This window comes from Pyxicephalus adspersus, chromosome 10 (assembly GCF_032062135.1).
Source record: "Pyxicephalus adspersus chromosome 10, UCB_Pads_2.0, whole genome shotgun sequence".
In the NCBI taxonomy this organism is placed as follows: domain Eukaryota; kingdom Metazoa; phylum Chordata; class Amphibia; order Anura; family Pyxicephalidae; genus Pyxicephalus; species Pyxicephalus adspersus.
Window position 1 is genome coordinate 35891137 of NC_092867.1, and position 17205 is coordinate 35908341.

Sequence of the window (17205 nt, forward strand, 5' to 3'; positions counted from 1 at the left end):
AAACTATGTTACTGGAGGAATGCAGAAAAACATAAAAAAAACATGCTTATACTATTGCAGTGTGCAATATACAAACACATTTTTTTTTATTTTGCCAATAATGTTACAATTGTAAGCATACAAGTTCCATGAACGCGCGTTAAACAAATTTAGGCCAGGGTTAGCATTACGTTGAGCATAGGGAGCATCAACACAAATCAGCTTGGCAATGAATATTTTTTTTCTTAGTTCTATTGTTTTAACTGAACTGCAGTCCTGTAATTGATGGCTCTTTGTATGTAAAGTGCATTGTTTAAACATTTATTCAACACCACTGATAGGATAGTGATCATGGTGCTCCCGTTTTCCCTCAGGGCACTTTTAATATCATGTACACTTCATTATTGAACTTTTATCTCCTCTCTTGCTGTTGTGTTTTCTCTTCTTGGTTGTGTTGTGGAAACAGAAGCTTCCAGGATACAACAGTCAGAATAGAAGAATTGTTGTTGGCAAGTAGTCTGCATTTCATCTAGAATGACGGTCAGCATTTCACCTTAGGCTGGGTTTCCATGAGCAGATTTCATGATAATCAAATGATTTACTTATTCTAGATTGATCATAAAAAGATCGGACATTGTGACAAATATCGTTTAAAAGTACATGTTGTGGGAGAACTTCTGCAATTCCTGGTTCTTCTGGCTAAAATACCAAGACTCCCCAGACTATAGAATCCATTTATCTCAGGTGACATAGGGGAAAGTCTGATACACATGGATGTAGATGTTGTGTAGTAAGAACCACATTCTTTGATAGCGCCCATCTCCATCATCCACTTCTGCCATTGGAAATTTTCTTCAACGCGATTAGCATTAGTCTCCACACACCTATTGTCCCCTAGCCTTTCCTACCTTTCATCCCTGTCTCCTGTATGTTTTATTTCAATGTATGGAGACTTTGGTTTTTAATATTGTTGTTCTTAGCTATTTCCATTCTTCTCAAAGTTACACTTTGAGAAAGTCAGATGTTTTTGCAGCATTTCAAGACTGATGATTGCCAATTGGACAATCAATTGGATGAGTTGGTGAAATGCAAAATTAGCCATGTGTACCAATTGAATACATGTGGTAATTCATTTTCTTACTATCCAAGAACATTTCAAGCTGTGATGGTTTGTGAACACCATGCTGTCACCCAACCTACTGTACAAGTAAATCCTAAGCCGAAGAGTAAAGCTACGTACACACTTCCAATTATTATCGTTGGTAAACGAGCGACGAACGATCCTGCACGATATCTGCGAACCATCGTATAGCACCGATCCTGTACATACAGATAACGACACGATTGTTCGCAGATATTGTACACACGATAGATGCGATCGTTTGAACGATACAGGAAGTGACGTGCACCACAGGAAGTGAGCGAACGTTCGTTCACCGCGCATGCTCAGACCATGGACGATCAATGAACGACCGTACACACGATAGATGGTCAACGATCGTCGTCCAATCCGATCCGCCGGTCCGGTCGTTCATTTCCAACGACTATCCTCGTTGGTTACTTTTTTTACGAACGATTTTTTCCCAATCGATCGTTCGTCGTTCATTCGTCGTTCATTTCCAACGATAAAAATTGGAAGTGTGTACGCAGCTTTAGTGTGCGGGTTACAGAGTGTGCAGGGACACTTCCCAGACAAAGGGATAATTAATGCTCAATCTACGCAAATCTACTTTTTATATATCCTGTTAGCAGCTGTGTTAAGTTATCTCAGGTTCTCCGACTATAAAAAAGAAAGTTTACTTGTATGTCCTACAATCCTCCAATGAATAATTAACACATGAGATGTACAGTCACATGAAAAAGAAAGTACACCCTCTTTCAATCATAAAGTTTTACATATATGATTTTAGAGAAAAAAAACATCCGGTCCTCAGCAGGTTTTAAAATGAGTGAAATCTAACCTTAAGTGTTTATGTCATTATTTATTTAACAAAAATGAAGCCGAAATGGAAAAGCCATATGTACATTCCTTGAATGATTCAGTAACTTGTAAAATCTTATGTAGCAGCAATAATTTGAAGTAATCAATTTCTCTGTGGCTATCAGTTTTTTACATCGTTGTAGAGGAATTTTGGCCCACTCTTAAAAACATTGCTTCAGTTCAGTATACAGGCATTCGTTTATGCACAGCTCTCCTAAGGTCCCTTCATAGCACTTTGATCAGGTTGATGTCAGGACTTTGATTGGGCCATTGTAATACTTTGATTCCTTGCTTGTTCAACCATTTTGTTTTAGATTTGCTGGTGTGCTTTGTCCTGTTGCATGACACAGTTAAGCTTTAGCTGTTTCAAAGATGGCCTCACATTTGATTCTAAAATACTTTGGTATACAGAAGAGTTCATGGTCAACTCCATAACTGCAAGGTGCCCAGGATATGTGACTGCAAAACAAGCCCAAACTCTCACCCCTCCACCACTGTTCTGGACAGTTGGTTTGAAGTGTTTGTGCTGATATACAGTGTTTGGTTTTTGCCAAACATGGCGCCATGCATTAGACCAAAAATCTCAACTTTGATCTCATCTGTCCTAAAGATACTATATTAGAAATCGTATGCTTTGTTCAGATGCTTTGCAATTCTAAGCCATGCCGCCATATTTTTTTTAGAGGAGATGCTTCCTAGTAACCCTTCTAAATAAGTCATACTTGTTCAGTCTTTTTCTAATTTTACTTTAACATTCTAAATGCAGCCTTTAGAGTCAGAGTTGTAATTTCAATTTTTTTTTGCAATTTTTCGGAGCAGTCTGACCTTGGGGTGAATTTGCAGGGATGTCCTCTTCTGGAAAGATTGGCAACTCTCCTTCATTTTTCACATTTGTGAATAGCCCTGTAAACTGCCAGCAACAATTGCTTCTCTAAGACCATTGCTGATGTCTTTCTTTTTTGGCATTGTGTTAACACACACCTCAATGCTCCAGACCAGCAAACCACTAAAACTTCTGCTTTTATAAACGTGGTCATGCTTGCTGATTGTCAGTTAATTAGGTGCATTTTATTAGCAGTACCTGGCTACAACTCAGTTCTAATGGAATTAAGGTATACAAATACAAATATGTATTTGTACTGCATATTACACGTTCTAGAGACCTTTCCTTTGTAACACTTTCTTGTTTTGGTCTAAACAGTACTTATACAGAGGTGTAGCAAAAACCCTAATGAAAGCAAGGGTTTTGTGAAACATTTCATGAAGCATTTCTGGGCTATATGCAGCTAATTTACTCTTTGAACAAGTACACAAGTTTATGGCACATGATATGGAAACAATCCTAGGAACACACTGGAGATATGGCACAACAATGTAGTCTGAGTACCTACAAAGAAACAAACATGTATAAACCCTAATTTAGATCTGCTGGACATAAATAATATTTATTATAAATGAACATTTGCAGATTAGATAGAAAATAATATGATGTGGCCAGCTATATCAGTTTTTTTTTTTCAAATGTGTACTTATGTTTTTAAATACTTTGCTAAAAATTGCTATCAACACTTTTTTTCTGGCTACACGGTGGTATATATATGGAATATGTCCTAAAAATAGAGACAGCTATATACAGAAATATCTTCCTGTGTAATGGAGCATTAGAACACCATATATTTAGATTAGCTGCAACATGACACAGATAAACTTCCATCTCATATCTAATCTCATGTCAGTGAGCTCACGTGTACTGACACAACAGAAGCAGAAAGTACCTTGGTAGCTAACTGTGACATAGTGCTATTTCTTAAAAGAAAATTTGCAAATGCTGATTTTACTGTACAAGTGCTAGGAAAATCACTGCATGTAAAATGTAAGGGTTCATAGATTGACTTTGTTCAAAACAAAACTTCCCCGGCATTTAATATTAAAAAATGTTTCATGATATTTTAATAAAACTGAAATTTTGGGTATAATATTTATTTACAACACTCTCTGCGTGGAGCTTGTATGTCTTCTCCATGTTGCAGAGGTTTCTTTAGGGTTATAACCACTTACAATGCAAATACAATAAATTAATCACTAAGACACCTTCTCCAATAGACAAAACCTGGGAGAAGTTTCAAGGATCCTTTCAAACTCATGGTGTAAAATTGTGTTCTGCTCACAGGTACATATTAAATGTAGTTAGGTGAAGCAAATCCCAAAAATCCAACCAAATCCAAAAGAGCAACTACGCGGCCAAACACAACTCCTTGCATTTGGAAACCATGTCATGCTCTGCAGCTGCATTCAAAATGGTTCCCATCTGCTCCCATTTACATTTTCAACCTTCTCTGAACCTAAAAAGAGATTTAGCTGTAAAGAAAATGTATGCGTTTTTCAAATGTTCTCTTTATTTTGGTCTGGGCATTTTTGTAAAAAGAAATTAGATGAGTAGATATAAACACTGCATAAAAAAAATTTATATTTTCATTTGTATCCAGTATTGACATCTTTTCATCCACCAGACTGCTTTTGTACGATGGTTCAATCAGTAAAGAAAACCAAAGACAAACAGCTTGTGCTGTGCTGCCTAATATATATATATATTTAACATTGCTGAGAATCTACCATTTATACTTTTTTTTATAAATAACACCATTTTAGATATAAAACATCAATTTAAATGCTAATAAATGTTACAATAAATTTCACCTAAAACATTATAGTTTCTCTTTAAGAAAATCCATGTTTATGCTTTCACAGAATACACTTTTGACATATTTTATGGTGAGACTATAATGTGAAATGAATGAACAGCATGTCAGTATAACACTGACCCAATAGGAGTATTCCTAATACTTTTTTGCTCTTTTGGTGACATATTCTCCATTAGTTTAGGAAACAAATGACTACTCACAACACACCAGACATAGTGTTACACAGATTAACTTTGCCCTGGATACTGCAGTTGGGAAATAGGCTGGAAAAATAGGGATTGAACTGAAAATATGGAGTCATGCTGAATGCTGTGTGTTTATCTATACATCCATCCATTGTGCAATGAGGTGTGGGCTCTATAACAGCTTGTCTTATCTCCATGTGCTCATGTGTTTCTCCTCTGTGCCTGATAATCAACTGTCAGTAGCAATTACTGATAAGCAATCATGGCAAAGTTCACATAGGAAATCATTACCAACCAGGCTCATCTTTCAACTTTTAATGTACTAGAGGTAAATGATTCTAATATTAAATACAACTAGTATCTCTAAAAGGCTATTTTTTAGACTTTTTTCAGACATACCTGTGTGTGTTATTTAATATTTATAGAGTTTAAATTAAAAAAGACCCCACATCCTCCCTAGAGGATAAAAGTTACATTTTTTGAAAATCATTCTGCAGTTTATTACAAGAAAACCTTGCTATGTACGGCAGTCCTTCGACATCATTCATTATTGATAAATGTCCGATCAAGAATGACTGCTGTGCCCCCCATAGGACATTTCCAGAGAAAGTAGTCTGATGTATGGGGCTTTGGTTTGACAACACTCCTTCACTAAAGTGTGTATGGCATTTTAACCATAGGCTGCTCCCCTGATTTTAACTAGGAATACCCTCTCTCCTGGAATGCTGATAACATTGAATAAGATTTAGTGATCAGACTGTAACAATGCCTCCCAGATCCAACCTACTCTGCTAATTGAGATAGGGCGCCTGCATTTCCTGTTTGTCTATGAGCTGGTACTACCAGGAGAGGGAGCTTCCTGAGCATGCTCAGTGTCAGCACCCTGAGAGTGGGCGTGCCCTATAGACCTCACCAATCAGCTGTGGCTGCTCCCCGCCCACTTTGTCATGTGAGATAATCCCAGCAGCGGTATGAGTGCTGTGTCTGTGTCCATGCAGCTGTCATTACCTCCATGTAAACCTTCATATCCCCTTCACTGATTATTAAACAAATGGGGCCCGAAAGCTGTTTTGCCCTCCCTTCAGTATTAAAATGTTATACCCATCATATCATGCTACCCCTTCACACAGAGCTATCCCCTTACTCTCTATGAATCCCACTTTCTCTGTAAGAAAAGGGAAATGTGACTGCAAGTGCAGATCTCTTGTGGCTAACTCCCCATAACGTTGTATCACTATGGCACCATCAGAAGTTATGAAAACTATACCTGTCATACCGTGTTACCCTGTCACACATAGCTGGCCACTTGTGGCTACCTTCCCCCCTCCCCCACTAACATTTTACCACATACCATGCGGCCCCCTTTACCAGCCGGCCGGCTTTTTCTCCCTCCGTGCGTGATGACGTCGGCGCGTGTGCGGGAAATTCAAACTGAAACTCATTCAAACACATTTTGTATTGGATTGAATACAAACTCCTGTATCCAATCCAATACAAAATAATTAAAAATAAATACAAAGTATGTAATTGGTAAATTCAAACTCTCATTTTGTATTGGATTGGATACAGGAGTTTGTATTCAATCCAATACAAAATGAGAGTTTGAATTTTGTTCTCATTTTGTATTGGATTGAATACAAAGTCCTGTATCCAATCCAATACAAAATAATAGAAAATATATTTATGTGGTTTTGTCTATAGGTATGTGACGGACACTAGGGAGGTGTTTTAGAAAAATATATTACTATACAGTATACCAAATTATTTTTTCATTTATTTATGTATTCTTGTTTAAGCTGATTTTTTGTGTCTTTTATTTAATTTTATTAAAAGTAATTTTTTTTTACATGATTGTGTGTTTCAAACATTTTTTATCTTCATGATATCTACTAGACCCCTATTCGGACATATTTCTGTAAGTTACAGGTTTACAATTTAAAAAAAAAAATTTCATGAAAAACAATGTAACGCTTTTGGAACAGAAATCTAGACCTCAGTGTAACGCCCAGGTGGTTAAGCAAACACTAAATAAAGAGTTGAAATCAATGCCAAATACTATTCATTCAGTTTAGTCTTGTAATCCAGGCAGCCAGGCCAGCAGAAAGCAATACAACCCGATCCTGGATCCATTTTGCCATGTGACTGAACAATGAAGACATGGCAGCACATTGATGGGGTCATCTCTGCACACGATGAGGTCATCTAATATCAAGGCAATTCACTCATGCAGCATACATAGCTCAGTCCTTGACCATCTTCCTTTTGACAACACAGATTCTATCTATTTGTTCTGATATTACCACTGATTTTCACAACTGTGAATATGAATGCATGCTTACCATGTTGGATCAACACATGGACATTTGTGCTCTTCCAGTTTTATGTTATACTTGCATGCAACCAGCTGCTGGACTTTCCCTTGCGAGCATCATAAATGTTAGAGTAATTTTTCCAATGTAGGGATTATGGCCTCATAAATGGAGAGATAACAATCTGTTACTCTAAGCACAATTCTGTCTCCATATCCAGTACTGAATATATAAGGTATTCATGTGACACAAGTCTGTCATATGGCCCCAATGTGACACCCCGAACATTGCCACTGTTATTGGAAACACAAGACAATCCTTTTATCAGGCATATACCAGTAAACACTGAATTAGGGTATATATGTACTTATCAGTTATTAATGAATAAGTCCCTGTTTCCCTTTTCCATGTTTCCTATTTTTCCACAATACTCATATACACAGTAGTGCCAGTTTTGATGGGATTTGCCTGCTCATAAAAAAATGTATTACTTTGCCCAAGCTGGAGCAGTATATGTATATATTGCCTCTAAGGTATGTTTTGGGACCAGTGTGTTAACTGTTTAATTCCTTATTGCAATCACCCACATTGGCACTACTGCAAGGAAATGCCTATTACGTGTCCTATTGAAAAAAAAGGCCTCTCCATAAGGGTGAATTGGGAAAGTCTGGCAGGTAGAATTTTCAGTCTGCCGTGTGACTGCCCCTGGGCCATTATGTTCAAATAGATTGAACAGTCTGCAGCATGAAGGGGAAACTAATAAATAGTATGTACAATGCACATCATTTCTTTTTGTGCTTTTGTACAGGTGATAATTGCCCGAAGAAAAACAGACAAACTTGTAATTCAGGTTTGGTCAAAATTGCTACTCATGAGTTTATGAGCAAACAGAGTTGGTTACACAAGTTTAGACACCATCCACTTCCACCTTGAGGACATTCTGGAAAGATTCTTCATCCTCTCTGCACCTTACACATGAAGACTTACTATGGCGCAAATGGGTATTTTGCCATCAAATATAAAAAAGAGGAAAAAAAGCATCTAAAGTAAATGATTATAACATTATAAAACAAGTCTAGAGGAAAGCGACTAACTACCACTAGATATTCACATGCCTACCCATTTCACATATTTTGCTTTAACACTTTTTTTTGACAATTGGGGAGGAGATACCTTCCCTTCTTTTTATACCACAGCAGCAGTGAAGATTGAATAAGAAGCCTACTGCAGCCTGGAGTATGTGACATATGTATCCAAGGAGGCTGCTCCTTCCGTGCATGCCCCAGAAGGGGCTTTTCACAATCTTAATTAAAATCTTTCAATTGCACAGTACAAGATCTGATGACGTGGGAAGAGGATGGCAGCATCCGGTGTCCAGTTCGGGAACAACGTTCTGATCGTTCTGCTTTAAAATAGCCACTGGAAAAATTCCCATACTTCCAGGCATGTAGACCTCTGTGGGAAGCAGGTTCTAGACCCCATGAAAGCTGTAATCTGGTTAGCATATGTTGAGGGCATGCGTTCTTACAGGCTTTTGTAAGTGTTTTCCGTCTGAAGACGAGACGGGAAGCCTTGCTGTGAAGAGTAGATGCAGATCTGAATATGGCCTTAGAAACTAAAAACGAAAGTATTATCCAGGAATTTATTAATTGACTTTAGCCAAGCAAATTTATTTCTCTTAACTTCCGTCAGAGGACTCCTGAGTTGATAAAGAGCATCTCTATATTTTTGGAATTTAATTATTTGTGCTGTGTGATTTAGCTTATCAATGGGAGTGCCTTCTTAGGTATTGCCAATGTTTTGAGCTGGCATGGCAAAAGAGAACAAGAAGAATTTAACTAAGTTAATATGGCGGTTATGATACTATAGTAGTGGAGGACTGCTAGTTTAGGGTCAGAAGGGGAGTGGGTCATAGTGAATAGTAGCAAGGTGCAAGACAGTAGTAGATTTTAACAAAGTAGGTGATCTCTTGTCTTTACCACACTGGTATGACAAGTGTCACTCAAGCTAACCTGCTAACTCATGTTTAGAGGTAATTCAGCCAGTTGGTAAAATCTTTAAAATAGAGAACGATAACTACACCTGAACCCCCCTTCCTAGTCCCTTAATTGCTAAATGGGCATCCCTTGTAGAAACGCACCAGAAGTCACATAGGAATATATTAAAGAAAGTGGAATAGGGTAATGAAAATGGTAACCAGACAAAGCTGGCGGGAAAATCAGTTTAAAAATCATACATAGGGCCTACACAGCCTTTGATAAAGACCAACAACATGCCCGAAATGTTTGGTACATTGTCCTAACTCATTCCATTTGCTCTGGCAATGCCCATTCATCCAGATGTTTTAGGAGTAGTCCTTATGCTTTATGGCAAATTTGACTGTCAGAGAACAGGTACATTTTAAATGCAATTGGGACAAGTGTTTGTCTCACCATATTATTGGACAGCATGGTGTCAGTAACTGCAAAAAAAAAAAAAAAAAAAAAAAAACTTCTGGAGCAAGCTGTGCTTTGATATGCACAAATAAACAACTGCAGAATTTGTCTTGGTCATTAGAGTTACAAGATGTTATAGATCAGCTCACCTCCCCTAAGATCACCCACAACCTCAGTTGTGTTTAGCAAAAGATTTCTTCTGCAAGTCATGCAAACCGCCCCTCCTATCAAAGCTCTAGCCCCGTTTGTATCCAGGAGTCATCCGTAAGCCGGATGTCCTTAACTATGGGAACTACCTGGATTCAAACATACAACATGGTATGATACTAAAAAGCTAAATGGCTCTCTGGGGGTCCTAGCTGTACCACTAAGCCCACTGATACATGATTTCGAATGGTACCCCATGAAGCCAGAACAGTAAATCTGGCCTAAAGTTTATATTTCTATGTAGATCAAAATAGAAAGCAACCCTGGAAGTCAATGATATATCGTCAATAGCTCTGGGCTATGTTTGATTGTTTATTTGTTAGTTTTGTGCACTTATTATTGTAGAGGGCAAATAAAGTTGTGGAAAAAAAAATTCTTTAACGTAGCATACTTCTATCTGAATGCAGCATAGAAGAAGGCTCACACCTGACATTTTTCTGAACCATCTGTTAGAAGCAAGATGGATCTCTGATAAACTATCAGCCTGAACATCAAGCCTTGCCCCAAACAGTGCATCAGTAACAATATAGTAAAAGTTGACTAAAAAAAAAATTTTGCAACTGTTTTGAAAGTATTTAAACTCCGCCCACCTGACGGCAGGCATTCCGTTGATTTTAATTAACAAACCACACAAAAAAAAAATCTTTTTGTTAATAAAAAAAAAAAAAAAAGAACAAGAGTTGCCAATACTCTGTAAAGTACAACCTGCTCTTACATACACAAGAAAGCCCTTAAGGTGAACAGTTTAATATCAAAAGATTTAAAGAAAACATGTAATGAAGAGAAGTATTAAGGAGGCCATAGTGGACTTTGAAATGCTAGTTACTGGACTGTAATACAGATACAATGGCTCCAACATTTTGCGTTATTACCCGAGAAAATTAATGGGGATCAGTAACATCCAAATGACTTCAAAGCTCCAATCTGCTTCCTATTTGTTTTGCTTCAGAGAACTAAAAACAGATAGTCCAAAAGTTTCCTTACTCATTGTTTGATAATTGTTAATTCAACAATTGTTTAAAAAAATGAAGGTTACTTTAATTCTTAACTGCCACAAGTGATTTTGCCTAATGGATTAAGTTGATTATTAATAAAGCATCTCTACAGATGGCGGATGGCAAAAAAGTTGCACATAACCAGTCACAAATGAGTACCGTTACCATACATATAGAGCAATCGGTGGTAAAAAAAACAAAACATTGTTCTTTGGGAACGGTTCGTTCATAACTACATTGATCTAGTGTCTATGTGTAGCTTAAGATCCACTAGATGAGCGTTACAGCTCAGCAACTACCATTTTCATGGGAGAGGTTCAGCAATATCAGCTTCCATTGGTCCTCTGTACAATTTGTTATCCATACCAACAGCTGTATTATGACAGGTCCACATGAATGACTGATATCCTTTACATTCCTTTTCCAATTTTTGAATGTAACTATAGTGGTGTGTTTTTGCAACAATCAAGCTGTTAAAAACAAATGAGGTGATTTAATCCCAATTTCTGCAAAAAAAGGAAAAACAAAGCATCCTCTTAAAAATGAATCTTGAGCAACATAAAAAGAAACTTCTGCTTTTCTTACAGCTACACAGAAATAAACAACTCTGTCGCAGACAGCCAGATATACTTCCACACTGACGGTCCAAACATACAGCATCCAGAAAAAAGTTCATCAATTAAAGGTGAGGGGCGAAGAAAAAAAAAAAAAAAAAAAGTTCAGTTCATTCACTGTCAAACTTTATGGAGTTCACGGTGGTAGAAATGGCACCACCACAATAACTGCCCCGCTTTTTCTTTGTCTTCTCATGACGGAAAGATTTTCCTTTAGTATATTTTAAAACATTATTTGCTCTCTCGCCCCAGTCTCCTAATGCTCCTTTCTGTAAAAAAAAAATAGAATTAGTGCAAAATCAATTTAACTGAAAAGTTAAATTAAACATTTACATCAATATATGAATGTCTTTTTTTCAATACATTTTTACAAATATACAACTTAAAGCACTGTGGATCATTACACCTATTTAACTTATTAGACATCTATTAAAAAAAAAACTCTGGCCACATGGTCATTAATTCAGATTTGTTTCATCCCCATAAAATGAAAAAAAAAACCCTCTGTTCGGAAAAGGCTTCTTTCTATAGGACTTTGGAGCAAGTCAGTGGGAATTTATGCCTATTAAGTCAAAAAAGAATTTGTGAGGTCAAATAAAGACCTCGCTCAGAAACAGAATTCAAATTACTTCCAAGGCTATTGAGTAGATTTAAGGGAAGGCCAAACCAAATCCTTCAAACTATGTCTTGATGGAATCAGAGGATCCTCACCCAAATTTGCACAATGTTGGAAGTGTACAGTTGTCTAAAATGACTTGTGTATACAGTGACGTTAAAGAACCCTTAGATGGAGTGGTGTGGAAATGCAATGGTTGGCTTAATGTAAAACCAAGATCTAATATATATATATATATATATATATATAATATATATAACACAACTGTATAAACAATTGGAAGGGAAAGTCCAGATATACTACCATTACAAATCTAAACTAGTATGTGGATTTTATTCCTAAAGCAAGCCATTCACTGAAAGACTATGCAAGCTGCCATTTGTTCTGGTTCTAAACAATACTAGTGGCCAAGCAGTTCTAACACTATTTTATTACCTTTTGGATCACTCACCAAGAATGAGTATGCGGCTCAAGTGTTCAGCCGATTGTCAGTTACCTGCATGTTTGTTTCACTACTGAAACCACAAATAAAATAAATAAAAGTGCTCTAAATTTGGAAAGAGCTCATGAAAGCTAAAAGGGGAATTCTCTTCCTAGGCTCCCCAGGTCTACACACCTGAACTCACATCTATAATTTTTTACTTGACTTACTAAGATTGCAGGAATGAAATCATCTTCCTGCTTGAAGCTGCAAAACAGTCATCTATAATACAATCTATGGAGATTCAAACTGTGTGAATGCTGAAGAATCTGTTTCCCGATAGAGCATACGTTTAACCGTGTGCATTGCTTATTTACAGCCCCAAGAGATAGGATAGATTATGAGAGTGGCTCGAAATCTTTCAGCAAATGACCCCATCATTCCTAACAGCATGTACAGGTAAGTCCCCAGGTTACATATGACTGTAGGTTTGTTCTTAACTTGAATTTGTATGCAAGTTGGAACAGGTACATTTAATTAATAAATGCAATTAGGACACCTTTGTCCCAACATTATATTAGGCAGCGTGATGTCAGTTACTGTGTAAAATCCCCACTGTGAGATAATCAAAAACAAGGCAAAAAAAAATCTTTATGGAGCCTAAACATTCATTAAACTTCTGGAGCAAGCTGTGCTTTGATATGCAAAATCAACTCCAGCGTTTGTCTTGGTCATTGAGCTCTTTCTGCAGCCTCTTGTAACTCTTCAGTCTCTAAGATCACCCACAACCTCAGCTTTGTTTAGCAAAAGATTTCTTCTGCAAGTCATGCACCCTCCCCCCTCATCCAGCCTCAATCCTGCACACGAGCGAGCAGGAAAGACCTGTTCACATCTAGGAGTCGTCCGTATGTCGGATGTCCTTAACCTGGGGACTACCTGTACCACCTATTTGTAATGCATAAGTTACCACAAGTTCCAACAGTAGTTTGAGGGTTGGTTTACAAGTGCCATGGACAATATCAGTACTACGGCCTTATGATAGTAGTAGAATGTTCAATGTCATTTTCTTATAGTTATCTCCAAACATACTGCAATGAGTATGCCAGGTAAGATTAAATGACCAAGACTGAAACCAGTGCCCAGGATAACCTATAACAGAAGAACTGGAGATGCCCCAAAACCCAATGAACACTCCTAAGATTTGTTTACTCCTAGTGAGATGCTTCCTAATTGTTATAGAAAGGAATTGTCCGGTACCATGCGGTGATTAGAAACTTCCTTAGCTGGCTTATTCTGGGCCCAAACACTGGAATGCCTGTGATCTTGAACCACTAGGGGCTCCGATTATGGACTAAACTTGGGAAGAACCTATCAGAGATTTATAGAACAAAGCAAACAGTGGGATGCAGGATCATAACCTGAAACCACTCTGTCAACAATGGATGGACAAATCTACCCAGAGACAAAACATCTGCCAAAAAACATTCAGACCCAAACAAAGGACTGAAAGATTCTCTAAATTTAGTTAAGGAAGCCATTTATCCAAACCAATGACATCATGTATTATGGAATCTAATGCAGAACCAAACAGATAACATGTGTCCACTTCTGATCACGTAAAGGATAAGCAGCCCAGTGTCCCATTCAAATCTGTGCCTGCTCATACATAGCCAAGTCATTATGGAAAAGAGGCAAGAAGCCTCTAAAATAAACAACTTGCAACTTAATTGCAGGCCTGACTCTTAGCAGTAAGATCTCATTTCAATGGTTTATCCCACTTGGGGATGGTTTAGGTTAATAGTGTAACAGATAAAAGTGGACCAAGAAGCAGGATACTCGAAGACTCAATGTTTGCCTTCAAAGAATGGCTCTTTTTTACTGGAACTACAGCAGGAACCACTAGAGGTGCTGGCCACATAAACAGCTCCACCTGTAAGGTCTCAACATTTTAAGGAGCTCAGAGACACCATGTGATAGTGGATTGATCTACATCCAGAGTCGTGTTAAACGGCATCAATTTGGGCCAGGATGGTCACTTGGCGTAAGGGTGGTTTACTTCTTGTTTTTTTTTCTTTAACCCTGTCTATATTTGCAGTAAACTGCAATTTCAGCTTAGGTACAACTTGTTTTTTTAGAGCTAGCTTAAATGTCTGTCACGCAGACTAAACGGTTTTCTAGCCTGAACATTTAACCTCCCAACCGCTAACCCCGTACTTTTCCGTGCAAAAAATTTTTGCAACTATCGATAACCCCGTACTTTTTCGTCTATATTAAAATCTCACTTACCTGGTCCCGCTGTGCTCCAGCGTCGGGTCCGTGTTCCAGCGTCGGGTGTCCTCTCCTTAAAAGAAAAAGCCGGCCGGCTTCCTCTTCTAAGCTGGCCGGCTTAGAAGAGGAAGCCGGCTGGCTTTCTCTTCTAAGCCAGCTGGCTTCCTCTCCCTCCGTTCTGTCCAGCGTCGATCGCTGGACAGAAAAAAAAAAATACTCACCATCTCCCTCCGCTCCTCCGGACACGTCTGTCCTCTTCTGTGTTCAGCCGGCGAGTGCAGTGACGATCACCGGGATTTCCCGGTGACGTCGCTGCATGCGTCGGCGCGGGAGGGAGGCGGGGCGGGAAATTCAAAATTTTGTATTGAGTTCCTTTGCATCTAACTCAATACAAAAAAGCTGTATTGAGTCCAATACAAAGAAATCCTTATATAATATATAACGTATTTTTCGGACCATAAGACGCACCGGACTATAAGACGCACCAGGTTTTCAGAGAAGGGAAAACAAGAAAAAAATATTCTGAACCAAATTGTACCAGTGTAGTAAAATAGGCGAAGGCGGCGCCGATCGGCATCCATCAAATCAATCGGCGCCGCCTTCGTGGGCGGGCACAAGTGCCGCACGCTGGAACACAGACAGAGGCAGAGATCGGCGCAGCCGGGGACCGGCGGGGACACAGGTAAGAAAAAAAATGCCCCTGTACCTCTGCATTCGGACCATAAGACGCACCCCGATTTTCCCCCCACTTTAGGAGGAAAAAAAGTGTGTCTTATGGTCCGAAAAATACGGTATATATAATTGTATTATATATATATATATATTATATAAGCTACTGTACATTACACACTTTTTTTAGTTTTTTTTAAAGATTTTTTTTAAAGGTTTTTTTTATGTTTTATAAAAAAAATTTATTATTAAATTTATAAAATTTTTGACATATTTCGGTAAATTATGCGGTAATTCGGTGAATTAGAGCCTACAATCCAAAATAAATTTCCATGCAAAAAATGTAACACTTTTTGCATGGAAGTTTGGAAAGAATACCCGGCGTTCGCGTCCCTCGGCGATTCCTGATGATGTGCGTGCATGCATGCCCCCGTCGATGGGGGTCGTAGCGGAATATTCAAATATTTTGTATTGGATTCAATACAAAGTCCTGTATCCAATCCAATACAAAATAACAGAAAATATATTTATGTGGTTTTGTCTATAGGTATGTGACGTTGGACGGTTGGACACTAGGGAGGTGTTTTAGAAAAATACAATATTATACAGTATACCGAATTATCGCATTTTCAGTATTTTTCATTTATTTATTTATTCTTGTTTAGGCTGATTTTTGTGTATTTTAATTTTATTAAAAGTATTTTTTTTTTTTTTACATGATTGTGTGTTTCAAACATTTTTTATATTCATGATATCTACTAGAACCCTGTTCGGACATATTTCTGTAAGTTACAGGTCTACAATTTAAAAAAAAAAAAATAATTAAAACCTGTAACGCTTTTGGTACAGAAATCTAGACATCAGTGTAACGCCCAGGTGGATAAACACAATAAATACTATACAACTGCATAAGCAAAACTATTTAATGTGCCATAAAAGCTACACACTGTACTTTACCTTTGCTTCAAATGAATTATTAGCAACTCGGGGGTCAACTTCAACTTCCTCTTCAACTACTCTGCGGAATGGAGTATTTTTCTGCCCATCCTATGCCATAGCAAAAAACAAAAATTCAAATATAAACATCAAATAGTCATCTGTTCATTACTTTTATACCATGGAAATAGGGGGCAGTTAGTGCAAAAAGCCATCAAAGTTTTTTACCAACCTGTGCAAACCTGGACGATGCTGAAGAAAAATTTCATATAAACGTATCCATTTATTTAGAACATTTGGCAACATATAGTCAGACAGTGCCATGCAGATGCATTCCAAATAAGAGTTTAATAGCACAAAGTAGTTAAAGAAGGACTCTGTAATCCTTTTCAACAAATCTGATAACTAGCTGGAGATTAGGTACATTTATTGTCTCTTTAGTCCATCATGAGGTCCTTCCATAGAGAATGGTGAAGACCCTGCACAATGATTTTTATTTAAGGTGCATTTTATGGAGTGGAGGATATTGCATTTCTATTAAATGAAATAACTTCTGTACAAAACCCATCAACAGTCACAGAAGCCTTTAATGGAAGTTGCCAGTCCCTGACCCAATGGATGTATAATAGTTCCACAACAAAAAGTGGTCAACTCTGAAACCCTTCTGTGTAACCTATATGCTGACCACAAGTCACAGAATGGCAACTTCTACAGGGGTTTTCTGAGATTTGTGATAATTACATGTTCTCTTTAAAATTATATTGAATTTCTACATTTTCTTGAATATGCTTAACCCTATTCAAGGAGTATGTAGAAATATAAGTTTATGTATTCCAGTAAGGAAAAATGTAGAGACATAGGGGGCTCAAGATGTTGATAAAGGGGGGG

At 37.7% G+C, this 17205-nt stretch overlaps 1 protein-coding gene across 2 annotated transcripts in view; it reads right to left on the reverse strand.

Moving 5' to 3' along the window:
* Positions 1-10529: 10529 nt before the first annotated feature.
* NOLC1 (nucleolar and coiled-body phosphoprotein 1) overlaps positions 10530-17205 on the reverse strand; it is a 19685-nt gene continuing 13009 nt past the window's right edge. For both annotated transcript variants that reach the window (XM_072423766.1, XM_072423767.1), the window contains 2 exons: positions 16339-16428; positions 10530-11676 (listed from right to left, as the gene is read on the reverse strand). In XM_072423766.1, coding sequence (XP_072279867.1) covers positions 11518-11676; positions 16339-16428 — 249 coding nt within the window. In that variant the 3' untranslated portion in view covers positions 10530-11517. The remainder of the gene's footprint in view (positions 11677-16338; positions 16429-17205) is intronic.